The 16,063-nt window shown below is 37.3% G+C and overlaps 2 protein-coding genes across 5 annotated transcripts in view; one reads left to right on the top strand and one right to left on the bottom strand.

Moving 5' to 3' along the window:
- Nucleotides 1–203: 203 nt before the first annotated feature.
- On the bottom strand, nt 204–14,740 carry LOC134714607 (N(4)-(Beta-N-acetylglucosaminyl)-L-asparaginase-like). The gene is made up of 8 exons (XM_063575993.1): nt 14,559–14,740; nt 10,620–10,758; nt 9,708–9,840; nt 9,419–9,494; nt 8,885–8,965; nt 8,588–8,679; nt 1,035–1,133; nt 204–709 (listed from the first exon to the last, which is right to left on the bottom strand). Exons 1-8 carry the CDS (start codon nt 14,671–14,673, stop codon nt 650–652), a joined length of 795 nt encoding a protein of 264 aa, XP_063432063.1. The 5' UTR covers nt 14,674–14,740; the 3' UTR covers nt 204–649.
- The window catches only part of LOC134714605 (peptidyl-glycine alpha-amidating monooxygenase-like), a 33,096-nt gene continuing 30,419 nt past the window's right edge, over nt 13,387–16,063 (top strand). For 3 of the 4 annotated variants that reach the window (XM_063575989.1, XM_063575990.1, XM_063575987.1), the window contains exon 1: nt 14,708–14,826. The gene's annotated coding sequence lies outside the window, so the exon portion shown is untranslated. Of the gene's footprint in view, nt 13,556–14,707; nt 14,827–16,063 lie in introns of those variants that run through there. The other variant, XM_063575988.1, reaches the window with a different exon arrangement.

Raw genomic sequence — 16,063 nt, 5'->3', positions numbered from 1 at the left:
CACTATGCAAGAATGTTAAAGAAGTAGACTGATGAAATAAATACTTTAGGATCTGTAAAGTGTTGGTTTTTTTTTGGAAATCACATCAATAAGATTAATCTTAACACTCATTGGCAGATCCAGGGGGGTTCCAGGGGTTGGAACCCCACCTTTTTTGGCTGATCAATGCATTTGAATGGGGACATATAGTTGAAATCCTGTCATGATTATTAGAAAACTAAATTGTGGATTGAAGTCCCAATCTGTTTTCCTGAAGGTATTTACAATTCAGCACTTGTTTTTAACATCTTTTAATTGTCTTGTAACAACTGTACAATATTTTTCTATTCCTGAATACGTTTTCCTAAGGTTTCTACATTTCTAATTTATACATGTCAGTCCATGCAGCCATTGCACATTACACCCTCTGTTGTTGAAGTACAAATGTACATCACTTCATGATATGTATAATTGCATCCTTTGTCCTACACTCAACCACTGAGCAGAACTAGTCGCCATGAGTAAACCTGTAACTCATTGATCGGTAATTTTAAGTGCTGTTGTCTATTATGAATTAATTGTATCTTTATTATGTGATAATTTCTTGACACATACAAATTGGTTCATCCATTTCACTTGTCCAAACAACATAAGGAAATCCATTAAATGTCTAATCCTTATCTAAAAGATCTTTCCAGCTTGCAACAGTGGTACCTGCACCATACTCACCCTGTAAAAATCAAAAATGGTGTGGGGAATATTCAGTAAGAAATCTTAATTATGTCCAACATTTTTGGCATTTGAAAGTAGCATCATGGAGGTTATATAGGATGATATAACCTCCTTGGTAGGCTAGCATATATTTATATTGAATTGAGAAATGTTCAATTTAAAATAAAAATTCAAAGAATTTTAAAGTTATTTAATACAATATTTTGATGAATTTGTAGTTATATGAGTTCGAAACTTTTCAACAAATTAAAGATTAACTTGTGAATAAAACAGCTGCATGGTTTATGATCGTTTGTGTTTACATTATTAACTGATTTAAATACCTTCATGTTAACTGCTATTATAGAACAATCAAAACAATCTCTACATCGATTTTTCATATCACTGATGACAATACTACATGCTTCTTTAGGGTCCTTTCCCTAAAATAAAAATAAAAATATCAATTTATTTCAAATGTACTATACCCACATTTAAAAACAGAATTATAAAAAAAGCTAACATACCATTTAGATGAACCACGTGGAATGCTGGACAGAACTTTAGAATGAAATCTCCATTACCAATACAACATGCTGCACTACCTACCTGTTTAAGTAACTGAACCACGCCGTAAGTTGGACAGAACTTGAGAATGAAATCTCCATCACCACTACAACATGATGCACCACTTACCTGTTTGAGTAACTGACCCACGTGAAATGCTGGACAGAACTTTAGAATGATTCTCCATTACCAATACAACATGCTGCACTACCTACCTGTTTGAGTAACTGACCCACGTTGAATGCTGGACAGAACTTTAGAATGAAATCTCCATCACCACTACAACATGATGCACCACCTACCGATTTGAGTAACTGAACCACGTTGAATGCTGGACAGAACTTTAGAATGAATTCTCCATTGCCACTACAGCATGCTGCACCACCTACCTGTTTGAGTAACTGAACCACGTGGAATGCTGGACAGAACTTTAGAATGAAATCTCCATCGCCACTACAACATGCTGCACTATCTACCTGTTTGAGTAACTGGCCCACGTTGAATGATGGACAGAACTTTAGAATAAAATCTCCATCGCCACTACAACATGCTGTACTCCCTACCTTTTTGAGTAACTGAACCACTTGGAATGCTGGACAGAACTTTAGAATGAATTCTCCATCGCCACTACAGCATGCTGCACCACCTACCTGTTTGAGTAACTGAACCACGTTGAATGATGAACAGAACTTTAGAATGAAATCTCTATCGCCACTACAACATGCTGTACTCCCTACCTGTTTGAGTAACTGAACCACGTGGAATGCTGGACAGAACTAGAATAAATTCTCCATCGCCACTACAGCATGCTGCACCACCTACCTGTTTGAGTAACTGAACCACGTTGAATGATGAACAGAACTTTAGAATGAATTCTCCATCGCCACTACAGCATGCTGCACCACCTACCTGTTTGAGTAACTGAACCACGTTGAATGATGAACAGAACTTTAGAATGAAATCTCTATCGCCACTACAACATGCTGTACTCCCTACCTGTTTGAGTAACTGAACCACGTGGAATGCTGGACAGAACTAGAATAAATTCTCCATCGCCACTACAGCATGCTGCACCACCTACCTGTTTGAGTAACTGAACCACGTTGAATGATGAACAGAACTTTAGAATGAATTCTCCATCGCCACTACAGCATGCTGCACCACCTACCTGTTTGAGTAACTGAACGGTGTTGAATGATGGACAGAACGTTAGAATGAAATCTCCATCGCCACTACAACATTCTGCACCACTTACCTGTTTGAGTAACTGAACCACGTTAAATGCTGGACAGAACTTTAGAATGAAATCTCCATCGCCACTACAACATTCTGCACCACCTACCTGTTTGAGTGACTGAACCACGTTGAATGCTGGACAGAACTTTAGAATGAAATCTCCATCGCCACTACAACATGCTGTACTCCCTACCTGTTTGAGTAACTGAACCACGTGGAATGCTGGACAGAACTTTAGAATGAATTCTCCATCGCCACTACAGCATGCTACACTACCTACCTGTTTGAGTAACTGAACCACGTTGAATGATGAACAGAACTTTAGAATGAAATCTCCATCGCCACTACAACATGCTGTACTCCCTACCTGTTTGAGTAACTGAACCACGTGGAATGCTGGACAGAACTTTAGAATGAATTCTCCATCGCCACTACAGCATGCTGCACCACCTACCTGTTTGAGCAACTGACCCACGTGAAATGCTGGACAGAACTTTAGAATGCAATCTCCATTACCAATACAACATGCTGCACTACCTACCTGTTTGAGTAACTGACCCACGTTGAATGCTGGACAGAACTTTAGAATGAAATCTCCATCGCCACTACAACATGATGCACCACCTACCGATTTGAGTAACTGAACCACGTTGAATGCTGGACAGAACTTTAGAATGAATTCTCCATTGCCACTACAGCATGCTGCACCACCTACCTGTTTGAGTAACTGAACCACGTGGAATGCTGGACAGAACTTTAGAATGAAATCTCCATCGCCACTACAACATGCTGCACTACCTACCTGTTTGAGTAACTGGCCCACGTTGAATGATGGACATAACTTTAGAATGAAATCTCCATCGCCACTACAACATGTTGTACTCCCTACCTGTTTGAGTAACTGAACCACGTGGAATGCTGGACAGAACTTTAGAATGAATTCTCCATCGCCACTACAGCATGCTGCACCACCTACCTGTTTGAGTAACTGAACCACGTTGAATGATGAACAGAACTTGAGAATGAAATCTCCATCGCCACTACAACATGCTGTACTCCCTACCTGTTTGAGTAACTGAACCACGTGGAATGCTGGACAGAACTAGAATGAATTCTCCATCGCCACTACAGCATGCTGCACCACCTACCTGTTTGAGTAACTGAACCACGTTGAATGATGAACAGAACTTTAGAATGAATTCTCCATCGCCACTACAGCATGCTGCACCACCTACCTGTTTGAGTAACTGAACGATGTTGAATGATGGACAGAACGTTAGAATGAAATCTCCATCGCCACTACAACATTCTGCACCACTTACCTGTTTGAGTAACTGAACCACGTTAAATGCTGGATAGAACTTTAGAATGAAATCTCCATCGCCACTACAACATTCTGCACCACCTACCTGTTTGAGTAACTGAACCACGTTGAATGCTGGACAGAACTTTAGAATGAAATCTCCATCGCCACTACAACATGCTGTACTCCCTACCTGTTTGAGTAACTGAACCACGTGGAATGCTGGACAGAACTTTAGAATGAATTCTCCATCGCCACTACAGCATGCTACACTACCTACCTGTTTGAGTAACTGAACCACGTTGAATGATGAACAGAACTTTAGAATGAAATCTCCATCGCCACTACAACATGCTGTACTCCCTACCTGTTTGAGTAACTGAACCACGTGGAATGCTGGACAGAACTTTAGAATGAATTCTCCATCGCCACTACAGCATGCTGCACCACCACCTGTTTGAGTAACTGAACCACGTGGAATGCTGGACAGAACTTTAGAATGAAATCTCCATCGCCACTACAACATGCAGCACCACCTACTTGTTTGAGTAACTGTACCACATGGAATGCTGGACAGAAATTAAGAATAAAATCTTTAATCCCCACAACAACATGCTGCACCACCTACCTGTTTGAGTAACTGAACCACGTGAAATGCTGGACAGAACTTCAGAATGAAATCTCCATCACCACTACAACATGCTGCACCACTTACCTGTTTGAGTTACTGAACCACGTGAAATGCTGGACAGAACTTCAGAATGAAATCTCCATCACCACTACAACATGCTGCACCACTTAAATGTTTGAGTTACTGAACCACGTGAAATGTTGGACAGAACTTCAGAATGAAATATCCATCACCACTACAACATGCTGCACCACGTACCTGTTTGAGTAACTGAACCACGTGGAATGCTGGACAGAACTTCAGAATGAAATCTCCATCACCACTACAACATGCTGCACCACGTACCTGTTTGAGTAACTGAACCACGTGGAATACTGGACAGAACTTTAGAATGAAATCTCCATCACTACTACAACATGCTGCACCTCTTACCTGTTTGAGTAACTGAACCACGTGGAATGCTGGACAGAACTATAGAATGAAATATCCAACGCCACTACAACATGCTGCACTACCGACCTGATTGAGTAACTGAACCACGTGGGATGCTGGACAGAACTATAGAATGAAATATCCAACGCCACTACAACATGCTGCACTACCTACCTGATTGAGTAACTGAACCGCGTGGGATGCTGGTCAAAACTATAGAATGAAATATCCAACGCTACTACAACATGCTGCACTACCTACCTGTTTGAGTAACTGAACTATGTGGAATGCTGGACAGAACTTTAGAATGAAATATCCATCACCACTACAACATGCTGACCACCTACCTGTTTGGGTTACTGAACCACGTGGAATGCTGGACAGAAATTAAGAATAAAATCTTTAATCGCCACAACAACATGCTGCACCACCTACCTGTTTGAGTAACTGAACCACGTGGAATGCTGGACAGAAATTAAGAATAAAATTTCCATCACTACTACAACATGCTGCACCACTTACCTGTTTGAGTTACTGAACCATGTGAAATGCTGGACAGAACTTTAGAATGAAATATTTATCGCCACTACAACATGCTGCACCACTTAACTGTTTGAGTTACTGAACCACGTGAAATGCTGGACTGAACTTCAGAATGAAATCTGCATCACCACTACAACATGCTGCACCACTTAACTGTTTGAGTTACTGAACCACGTGAAATGCTGGACAGAAGTTTAGAATGAAATATTTATCGCCACTACAACAAGCTGAACCACGTACCTGTTTGAGTAACTGAACCACGTGGAATACTGGACAGAACTTTAGAATGAATTCTCCATCACCACTACAACCTGATGCACCACCTACCTGTCTGAGTAACTGAACCACGTGGAATGCTGGACAGAACTATAGAATGAAATATCCAACGCCACTACAACATGCTGCACTACCGACCTGATTGAGTAACTGAACCACGTGGGATGCTGGACAGAACTATAGAATGAAATATCCAACGCCACTACAACATGCTGCACTACCTACTTGATTGAGTAACTGAACCGCGTGGGATGCTGGACAAAACTATAGAATGAAATATCCAACGCTACTACAACATGCTACACTACCTACCTGATTGAGTAACTGAACCACGTGGGATGCTGGACAAAACTATAGAATGAAATATCCAACGCTTCTACAACATGCTGTACTACCTACCTGTTTGAGTAACTGAACTATGTGGAATGCTGGACAGAACTTTAGAATGAAATACCCATCACCACTACAACATGCTGACCACCTACCTGTTTGGGTTACTGTACCACGTGGAATGCTGGACAGAAATTAAGAATAAAATCTTGAATCGCCACAACAACATGCTGCACCACCTACCTGTTTGAGTAACTGAACCACGTGGAATGCTGGACAGAAATTAAGAATAAAATCTCCATCACTACTACAACATGCTGCACCACTTACCTGTTTGAGTTACTGAATCATGTGAAATGCTGGACAGAAGTTTAGAATGAAATATTTATCGCCACTACAACAAGCTGAACCACGTACCTGTTTGAGTAACTGAACCACGTGGAATACTGGATAGAACTTTAGAATGAATTCTCCATCAACACTACAACCTGATGCACCACCTACCTGTTTGAGTAACTGAACCACGTGGAATGCTGGACAGAAATTAAGAATAAAATCTTCAATCTTCACAACAACATGCTGCACTACCGACCTGTTTGAGTAACAGACCTACGTTGAAAGCTGGACAGAACTTTAAAATGAAATCTCCATCACAACTACAAGATGCTGCAATGCATACCTGTTTGAGCAACTTAACTACATTGAATACTGGACATAACTTTAAAAGGAAATCTCCATCACTACTACAACATGCTGCACCACCTACCTGTTTAAGTAACAGAATAGATGGAAATATTTATATAAATAAGAGATGAAATCTCCATCCCCACTACCATATGCGGCATCACCTACCTGTTTGAGTAACTAAACCACGTAGAATGCTGGACAGATCTTGAGAATGAAATCTCCATAGCCACTACGACATGATGCCTCATCTACCTGTTCGAGTAACTGAACCACGTGGAATGCTGGACAGAACGTTAGAAGAAAATCCTCATCACTACTACAACATGATGCACCACCTACCTGGTTGAGTAACTGAATCACGTGGAATGCTTGACAGATCTTGAGATTGAAACCTCCATCACTACTACAACATGCTGCACCACCTACCTGTTTAAGTAAAAATACTTGGAAATATTGATATAAATAAGGGATGAAATCTCCATCGCCACTACAACATGCTGACCACCTACCTGTTTGTGTAACTGTTCCACGTGGATTACTGGACATAACTTTAGAATGAAATCTCCATCGCCACTACAACATGCTGACCACCTACCTGTTTGGGTAACTGTACCACGTGGATCACTGGACATAACTTAAGAATGAAATCTCCATCACCACTACAACATGATGTTAAACCTACCTGGTTTAGTAACTGAACCACGTGGAATGCCGGACAAAACTTTAGAATGAAATCTCCATCGCCACTACAACATGCTGCACCACCTACCTGTTTGAGTAACTGAACCACGTGAAATGCTGGACAAAACTTTAGAATGAAATCTTCATCGCAACTACAACATGCTGCACCACCTTCCTGTTTGAGTAACAGAATAGATGGAAATATTTATATAAATAAGAGATGAAATCTCCATCCCCACTACAATATGCGGCATCACCTACCTGTTTGAGTAACTAAACCACGTAGAATGCTGGACAGATCTTGAGAATGAAATCTCCATAGCCACTACGACATGATGCCTCATCTACCTGTTCGAGTAACTGAACCACGTGGAATGCTGGACAGAACGTTAGAAGAAAATCCTCATCACTACTACAACATGATGCACCACCTACCTGTTTGAGTAACTGAATCACGTGGAATGCTTGACAGATCTTGAGATTGAAACCTCCATCACTACTACAACATGCTGCACCACCTACCTGTTTAAGTAAAAATACTTGGAAATATTGATATAAATAAGGGATGAAATCTCCATCGCCACTACAACATGCTGACCACCTACCTGTTTGTGTAACTGTTCCACGTGGATTACTGGACATAACTTTAGAATGAAATCTCCATCGCCACTACAACATGCTGACCACCTACCTGTTTGGGTAACTGTACCACGTGGATCACTGGACATAACTTAAGAATGAAATCTCCATCACCACTACAACATGATGTTAAACCTACCTGTTTGAGTAACTGAACCACGTGGAATGCTGGACAAAACTTTAGAATGAAATCTCCATCGCCACTACAACATGCTGCACCACCTACCTGTTTGAGTAACTGAACCACGTGAAATGCTGGATAAAACTTTAGAATGAAATCTTCATCGCAACTACAACATGCTGCACCACCTTCCTGTTTGAGTTATTGGACCACGTCGAATGCTAGACAGATCTTGAGAATGAAATCTCTATCGCCACTGCAACATGCTGGACCACCTACCTGTTTGAGAAACTGAACCCCGTTGAACGCTGGACAGAACTTTGAAATGAAACTCCATCGCCACTGCAACATGCCGGACCACCTACCTGTTTGAGTAACTGAACCGCGCGGAACACTCGACAGAACTCTAAAATGAAACTCTATCGCCACTACAACATGCTGCACCACCTACCTGTTTGAGTAACTGAACCACGTGGAATGCTGGACAGAACTTTAGAATAAAATCTCCATCACCACTACAACATGCTGCCCCACCAGAAACATCTGAAACCAGACAAAAACCAATGGAATAATAGGCTTTTTAAATAGGACATAAAAAGTCTTGAAATCGGATTTTGCAAATGCAGAATACCTCTAATGAATTGTGAGTAATGTCAAGCCTTAGATTATCATTACATGTTAGATAAAAGCACAATGCGCCCTTTATATCTGTATTGAAACTTTTAAAAGTTATATTTTTCCGACTTACCAGCATACAGACCATTGCCTGGCAGTGCACTGTCTCCAACTCTACCAGGATGTTTATTTGGCATGCCACTAGTTGATACACCTAAACATATGAAAATAATGGTAATCAATGCAGTGAATCTGGTGTCGACATGTCTGTACTACAGTATAAACTTCATACTACATTTAATCTAGACAGGAACTCAAAGATCGAAAATGAACTGACAACGCCATGGCTAAAAATAAAAAGACAAACAGACAAATAATAGTACAGAAGACACAACATAGAAAACTAAAGACTTAGCAACACGAATCCCGCCAAAAACTGGAGGTGATCTCAGAACATGTATTATCTCATATAAATTTGATAATAAATCCTTCACTTTCAAAATGATATAATGTCATATTTTGCTATACGAAAAAAATATATAAAAAATTCGCATTGTAACTTATGCTTAATAAATCTGTGTCAAAATTTTAACATGCCTGTATATATAGTTTGAATGACGAATGAATAATTCAATCTTAGCGTTAACATAAAACTAATGATACTAACCACAAGAAATGTCATCACCATCCAAAACAATCAGTCCTAGTGTATCATGACATTGGGGTGGCATTTCTCCATTAGTCTGAAAGTGATATTCTTTTATATTAAGGGTTTGGTCAATTAGAAAAGTAAAAGTGAAGAATAAAACAAAAACAAATTTCAAACGCATTTCAGTTTAAAATTATAAAAACAACAACATGTTTACTGAAGGACCTTTTTATGACTACCGGTACTTAAATTTTTTTTCAACTAAGTTAAAATCTATAAGAGGAATAGTATCAGATAATATATTTACATCTTCACTGGCAAGCTCGGGATTGAAATCAAATCCTTCTTTTTCTGCAAATATTTTCGCCCCATCTGCTGTCAACATACTGTGAGTACAACGTTCCATAACACTTCTGGCCACAGAGATCGGTTTTGAAAATCTAAATAAAAAAGAAACTATAGACGAGGAGGTCCCTGATATCCACTTCCCTCCTATGCCATTTTCCCTGATTTCAGTCAAAAGTGTGAAAAAAAATTCGCTGGAACCACGGAGGGCGAAATATATATAACACTGAGATATTGTTGCACCCTGCGTATTGTAAATTCAAAAAAAATGGCCCATATTTCAAGCCCTCGCAATATAAACCGCAGGGCGCAGCATTATACGACCGCACAGTTCGAACCCTGAACAGTTGGGGCAAGTATTGACACAACATTCAAGCTTGATACAGCTCTGAATTTGGATTTTGATTAAATAGTTGACACAACATAGGTTACTGACACAGAATGAATGTGGTCTAAGAACTTAAACTTAAAAACTCAAAATTTTAAATTGGACCTTTCCCTATTGTGGTCCAATTTCCAAACTCTAAAGGACGCATAACTTTATCATACTGAACGGTGACTGAAAATAATTCAAAAGGTTGAGAGAGTCTTACAGATATATACTTCAAATTATTTCAACTTAATGAAACAGGACTTCCAAATTATTTTTACTTAAGGAAACGTGCAGAAGATGTACAATTACATTAAAAAGCGTGTCAGATATTGATTGCCTTTTTTGAAAATGGTTATATATAGATAAGATTAGATTGCAGATGTGTTTGGTTCGATGGACACGCAGATACATATAAATATATATATATTGCAAGAAATCGCAGAATATATTGATTAGATATGGAAGTCTATTGTTCGTATTACATCAAAAAACTAAACCGACCCTTTCAGTGCAGTTACAGCTCCAAATTGCAAATGTCGTCCATTCATTACAGCGGCGTCCATTTCCAAAAATCCATGTGAATTTCTCGGTCCGCCAACGCCAACAATGCAGGGACCGTACTTCATGTTTTCTTCAATGCCTATTTAAATAAAGAAAATTGTTTTATGAATCACGAAACCCTTATCACACCACCTTCTCCAAACAAACACAATTATTCATATCATTGTATCACATGTTGTATCTCAAAACGGTCAAATTGGATTACCAGCAATCACGCCGACATGATGTGGTGACTTACAGAATTACAATTCAAAAGACAGGTGTCAGACTACCAACAAAATCCTTATTTATTCAGCCAAATTTTGCAGTTTTAACAGCTTTCTAAAAATAATCGTAAGTTTAACTTCATAGAAACTAGGTATATCACAAGACTTTTTAAAAGATAGGTTGAAAATAAGCATGTAGAAAGGTGGTATAAATGCTATTCAGGATACATGTCTTGTTTCTATCCATGTGAACGTCAACTATCCATAGCTTCAATTACATATGGATAGTAGACTTTACCATGGTTAGAAACAAATGCCAGTAAAAAATATCCTGAATTGCACATGTAACACCTTTCTATACATGCCAATTTCCAACCTATGTTTAAAGTCTTGTAGTTAGGAACTGTATATCGGAAGTCAAGAACTCCTAACAATCACCCCTGGTTTTCTGGAAATAAACTAGTATACTAAAGAGTACATCAATCCTCAATTTTTAATGCCAACTCATACACAAGTAAATTTAAGGGATTGAATTGGTGGTATGACACCTACAATTAAAGATACGCTTATTTATTTTTTCATGTTATTTTCATATTTTCACATTGTTCACAAGAATTGCTTATCCTTGAAAAAAATCGACAACTCACTTTATGTGTTTACTGCTAAGTAAATACACTTTTTTCGGTAATGTTCTTTACATGAATTCTGTATGCAGACATAAGAATATATTGTATGAGTGGCGATGAAACAACTATCCATCCAAGTCACAATTTGCAAAAGTAAACCATTATAGGTAACTGTACGGTCTTCAACACTGTGCTGTAGCTCCCACTGAACAGCAAGCCTATAAATGGCCCAAGATGGGCGGATCCAAGGGGGACAGGCTTTTTGTCCGACACCTACACAGATACGCTTTGGCTCACACAGAAGAGGAAAATTTTGGTTGATTATATAGGAAATCACCGGGAAGTATGACTGGAGCCGGTCCCTCTTATGCATAAAAATTTCTGGATCCGCCACTGCAACAAATGACTAGTGTAAAACCATTCAAACAGGGAAACCAACGGTCTAATCTGTATAAGTTTCCATTTTTTTTTTAAATTTTAGTCTACTAATTGAATAGAAATGACATCTTAATGTGTTCAATATGTAGTTCCGTTAGTCCTATAATATAAGACTCTGCAGGTTCAAATCATTTACATTCAACGTTTTTTATCGGAGATTTTTTTTCTATCAATGATGAACCGCAGATCTGATTTTTGCGTTCTGTCTGAACCCGAGACCTGAATGCACGGTTCCTTCTTTTCTCTTTAGTTTAGTCACAAGTTTTGCGTTTATATTTTTAAAATCAATCTTCTTAGTTTCCATTATTTTATGGGTTTTTGTTTTAGCCATATAATCTTACAATAATTACAGTGTTTGCGTACTGTCCTCTACTTGAAAATGATACCATTAAAATGGCAACAGATATAAAATTAAAGTTCGATAAAAAAAATATTAAAAGGGGGAGGGACTGAGTTCCATGACCCAAACGCTTTTAGTTAAATGTTTCAACAATGGATGACTTTAGAAAAATAAGGACTCACGGAAGATTAACATGTAACTGTTAAATGTGTTAGCTTCGTAAAATAAAGAATTTTATTATTATTTACAGGTACAATTGCATTTTTAAAAGAAACAAGGAACAAATATTGCCAATATATAAACTCAGTCTGTCAACATACGCAGAAGGAAATAAGTATCTCGTCATTAGTCTCATTTTCACTATACACGATTAGAAGTGACATGTCACATTTTTGTCGAATTGGAATTGGATTTTTTTCATTTACAATTAAAGGCTCAGAAGGACTACACACCTGACATGAAAATAACATTAATGATTGTTAAATAAATCATATTTAACAAAATGTGATATAAATGTATTTATACATATGGGGGTTTTAATCAATTTCGTACATATTTTTAAAAAATGGCTTGGAGTTATAGAAATAAACTCATCATAGAAACCAGCTAGGACTGAACTTGAATTTTGTATCATTTGCGCCAGACGTCTACAAAAGAATCTAAAAAAAAGGTTTAATAGGCCAAATAGAGAACAAGTTGAGGGGCACTGACGACCAAAATATTTGCCGAATACATTATAATTATAGCATTTCATCTTTTATGTTAACTAGATATAAAACTAAGAATATGCGGCAGACCTATGATGGCCACTGAGACATATATTAATCAGAGACCAAATGATCGACATAAATGTCTTTAGTTTATTTTCGGGTAAAATTTAGTCCTTCATAAATTTCAATTTAAAAAAACCCATCCAATACCGCAATTATCAGGCTGAGGTAAAAAAAAAAAGAAAGAAAAAAGTCCTTGTCCCTTGTTGTCTCAGTTACATAAATAGGTTGTTTACATGTTTACATCGTGAAGGGGTAACAGGTACTCGACAGGCAAACATTTAGCTCCGAGGTGTTTATATGTCCCGAATGTCTTCCTGGATCTGTCATTTCATACCACACACTTTATACTAATAGAAGGAAGCTAAATTAATGACACTTAGACAGTTGTTCTTTTAAATATCTAAATCGTGCTTTTTATTTATGGAAAATATCAAGTTTTTGTGAATATTTTAATCATGGAATAATTTGGAACGAAAATACTGTAATAAGCACAGTAAGTAGAAAACAATAACAACACACAATAAAATACTCAGACCATCACTCAAATCCCGCTACGTGAATTCTTATTTCGCAAGCACAGCTAAATCGTTCTTTTACCGATTCATATGATATTTTTGCAGGGACAGATCGAGACTCGTAAAACCATATATATATAGCTTGTTGTTCGGTGTGAGCCAAGACTCCGTGTTGAAGGCCATACTTTAACCTATAATGGTTTACTTTTTAAATTGCTACTTGGATGGAGAGTTGTCTCATTGGCACTCACGCCACATCTTCCTATATCTATATACACCATAATATTTTCTGCTTATGATTTTTTTAAGACAGTTTTCTGTAATCGAGTATTCAACTATATGAACTTTAAAGAAACTAATATCTCAAATATGTTTATGAATAATAAGCTGTGGCAATACAATCTAACGTTACGGTACTAGCTAATTCTTACTTAGATACACCAATACACGTTTATTTAATTTTTGGTTTATATCAATCTTGCGGATGACTAGAGGGACACATAGCATCGTTGCCAATTTGATATTATACCGTCGTCTCTGGTCTGAACAATTATAATCTGGAACAGTCCCAGCCCCAGCAATAGTTGTATCAAGGATTTGTATAGTTAGACTAACTATACAAATCCTTGGTTGTATTATATAGTAAAAAAACAAACTTGATTTATTGTTTACATCATACTGAAATTATATCTTTAATACCGGCAATAAACTAAATCATAAATATATACCCAATAAAGCAATGATAAGCTTTTTTTTGAATGTGTTCAAGTTTGAAGTTCATTTGTCTAAGGTTTTGCCGGGCGGCTGGGCCGGACAATGCTGATGAAAATACTTAAATGTAAACATGGTAAACTGCACAGGGAATGATACATTCCGGTCATGAAATAAATTTGGTTAGTCTTCAAAAAAAAAGAAGAAGACTCAAGTGCTATTTGAAGAGCTTTATTAGTTGTTAAACTAGATAACGAAAACGAAACTCACTGTTAATCCCCTTTTCTATTGAATCAATCGACGACTGACTTGATAAAAGTGCATCCCTAGCTGTAATTACCGCTTCATATGAAAAACTCCAAGTTCCTAATATTACTTTGTGCATTTCGTTTGTCAAGATCGCGAAGGTACATTGAGTTACTTCCCCTACAGGAAGTAGTATTGACCAGAATGTTTACAGATACAGAATTATTTCAGGAATGTTTACATAGGGTGTTTTACATTGAATGAGCCCTTTCGATCTAATTATGTTTTTCATGTAAGTCATTTTAATCACGAATTTAATGTTCTTTTTCTAAATAATTAAAACAGCGCTGTGGATAACTCAAAATATAGTGTCATATGGTTACGTGACCTAGGATCTTGGGGTACAAGTCAAATCGGCACCTATAGAAAAAGTCAGATCGGCACCTGGTCAAATCGGCACACATTTAAAGTCAATTTAAAAGAGGATTTAACCAGGTTCCGTACTACATTGTACTGTTTCCAGGTTACAATTGAATTAAACCCCAATTTTAAAATTATTGTTTTTATTTAGTATGTAGTCCAAATAATTATGACGTATGGAAAGGCTATTATAATTTTGTCGAGCCTGTGACTTTAGTCAAAAAAGTGAGAGTAAGCGATCCTACATTCTGTCGTTGGGGGCGTCCACAAATATTCACTTTAGTGGTTAAAGTTTTTGAAATTTTAATAACTTTCTTAAACTATACTGGATTTCTACCAAACTTGGACAGAAACTTGTTTGTAATCATAAGATAGTATCCAAAAGTAAATTTTGTAAAAATAAAATTCCATTTTTTCCATATTTTACTTATTAATGGACTTAGTTTTTCTGCGGAAAAACATTACATTTACTCTGTGGTTGAAGTTTTTAAAATCTTAATAACGTTCTTAAACTATCCTGGGTTTGTACTTAACTTGGACAGAAGCTTATTTATGATCATAAGATAGTATCCAGAAGTAAATTTTGTAAAAAGATAACTCCATTTTTTCTGTATTTTACTTTTAAATGGACTTAGATTTTCTTCCAGTTAACATTACATACAGTCTGCAGTTTTCAAAACATTTATTAGATCCATTAACTATCCTAGATTTTTACCAACTTGGACAGAAGCTTCTTACAATCAAAAGATAGTATCAAGAGGAATATTTTTATTGATTTTTATCCTCATTTTTGTTGAGCCTGCGATTTACAGCAAAAGTAGGCGAGACACTGGGTTCTGCGGAACCCTTACAAATTTTTTTTCTGACGTCTTGAAAAGGCTATTATATTTTTTTTCTTTGACGCCTTACTTCGACGTTCAAGACGTCATAATTATTTGGACTATTTAGCATGCAGATCTCTCCAGTGCATTTTAATGTTTTATATAACTTCTTCATTGACACCTCTATTGTGAGTTGTTTTTCATTTTAAATTAAAAGTTTGATCACATGAAGATAAGAACTAAACATTCAACAGTTCAATGGTTTAAGAACATAATTTTTTTTGTGTA

This window comes from Mytilus trossulus, chromosome 4, assembly GCF_036588685.1.
Source record: "Mytilus trossulus isolate FHL-02 chromosome 4, PNRI_Mtr1.1.1.hap1, whole genome shotgun sequence".
Classification (NCBI taxonomy): Eukaryota; Metazoa; Mollusca; class Bivalvia; order Mytilida; family Mytilidae; genus Mytilus; species Mytilus trossulus.
The sequence above is the reverse complement of the archived record's forward strand: the minus strand, read 5'-3'. Positions and strand labels throughout refer to the sequence as shown.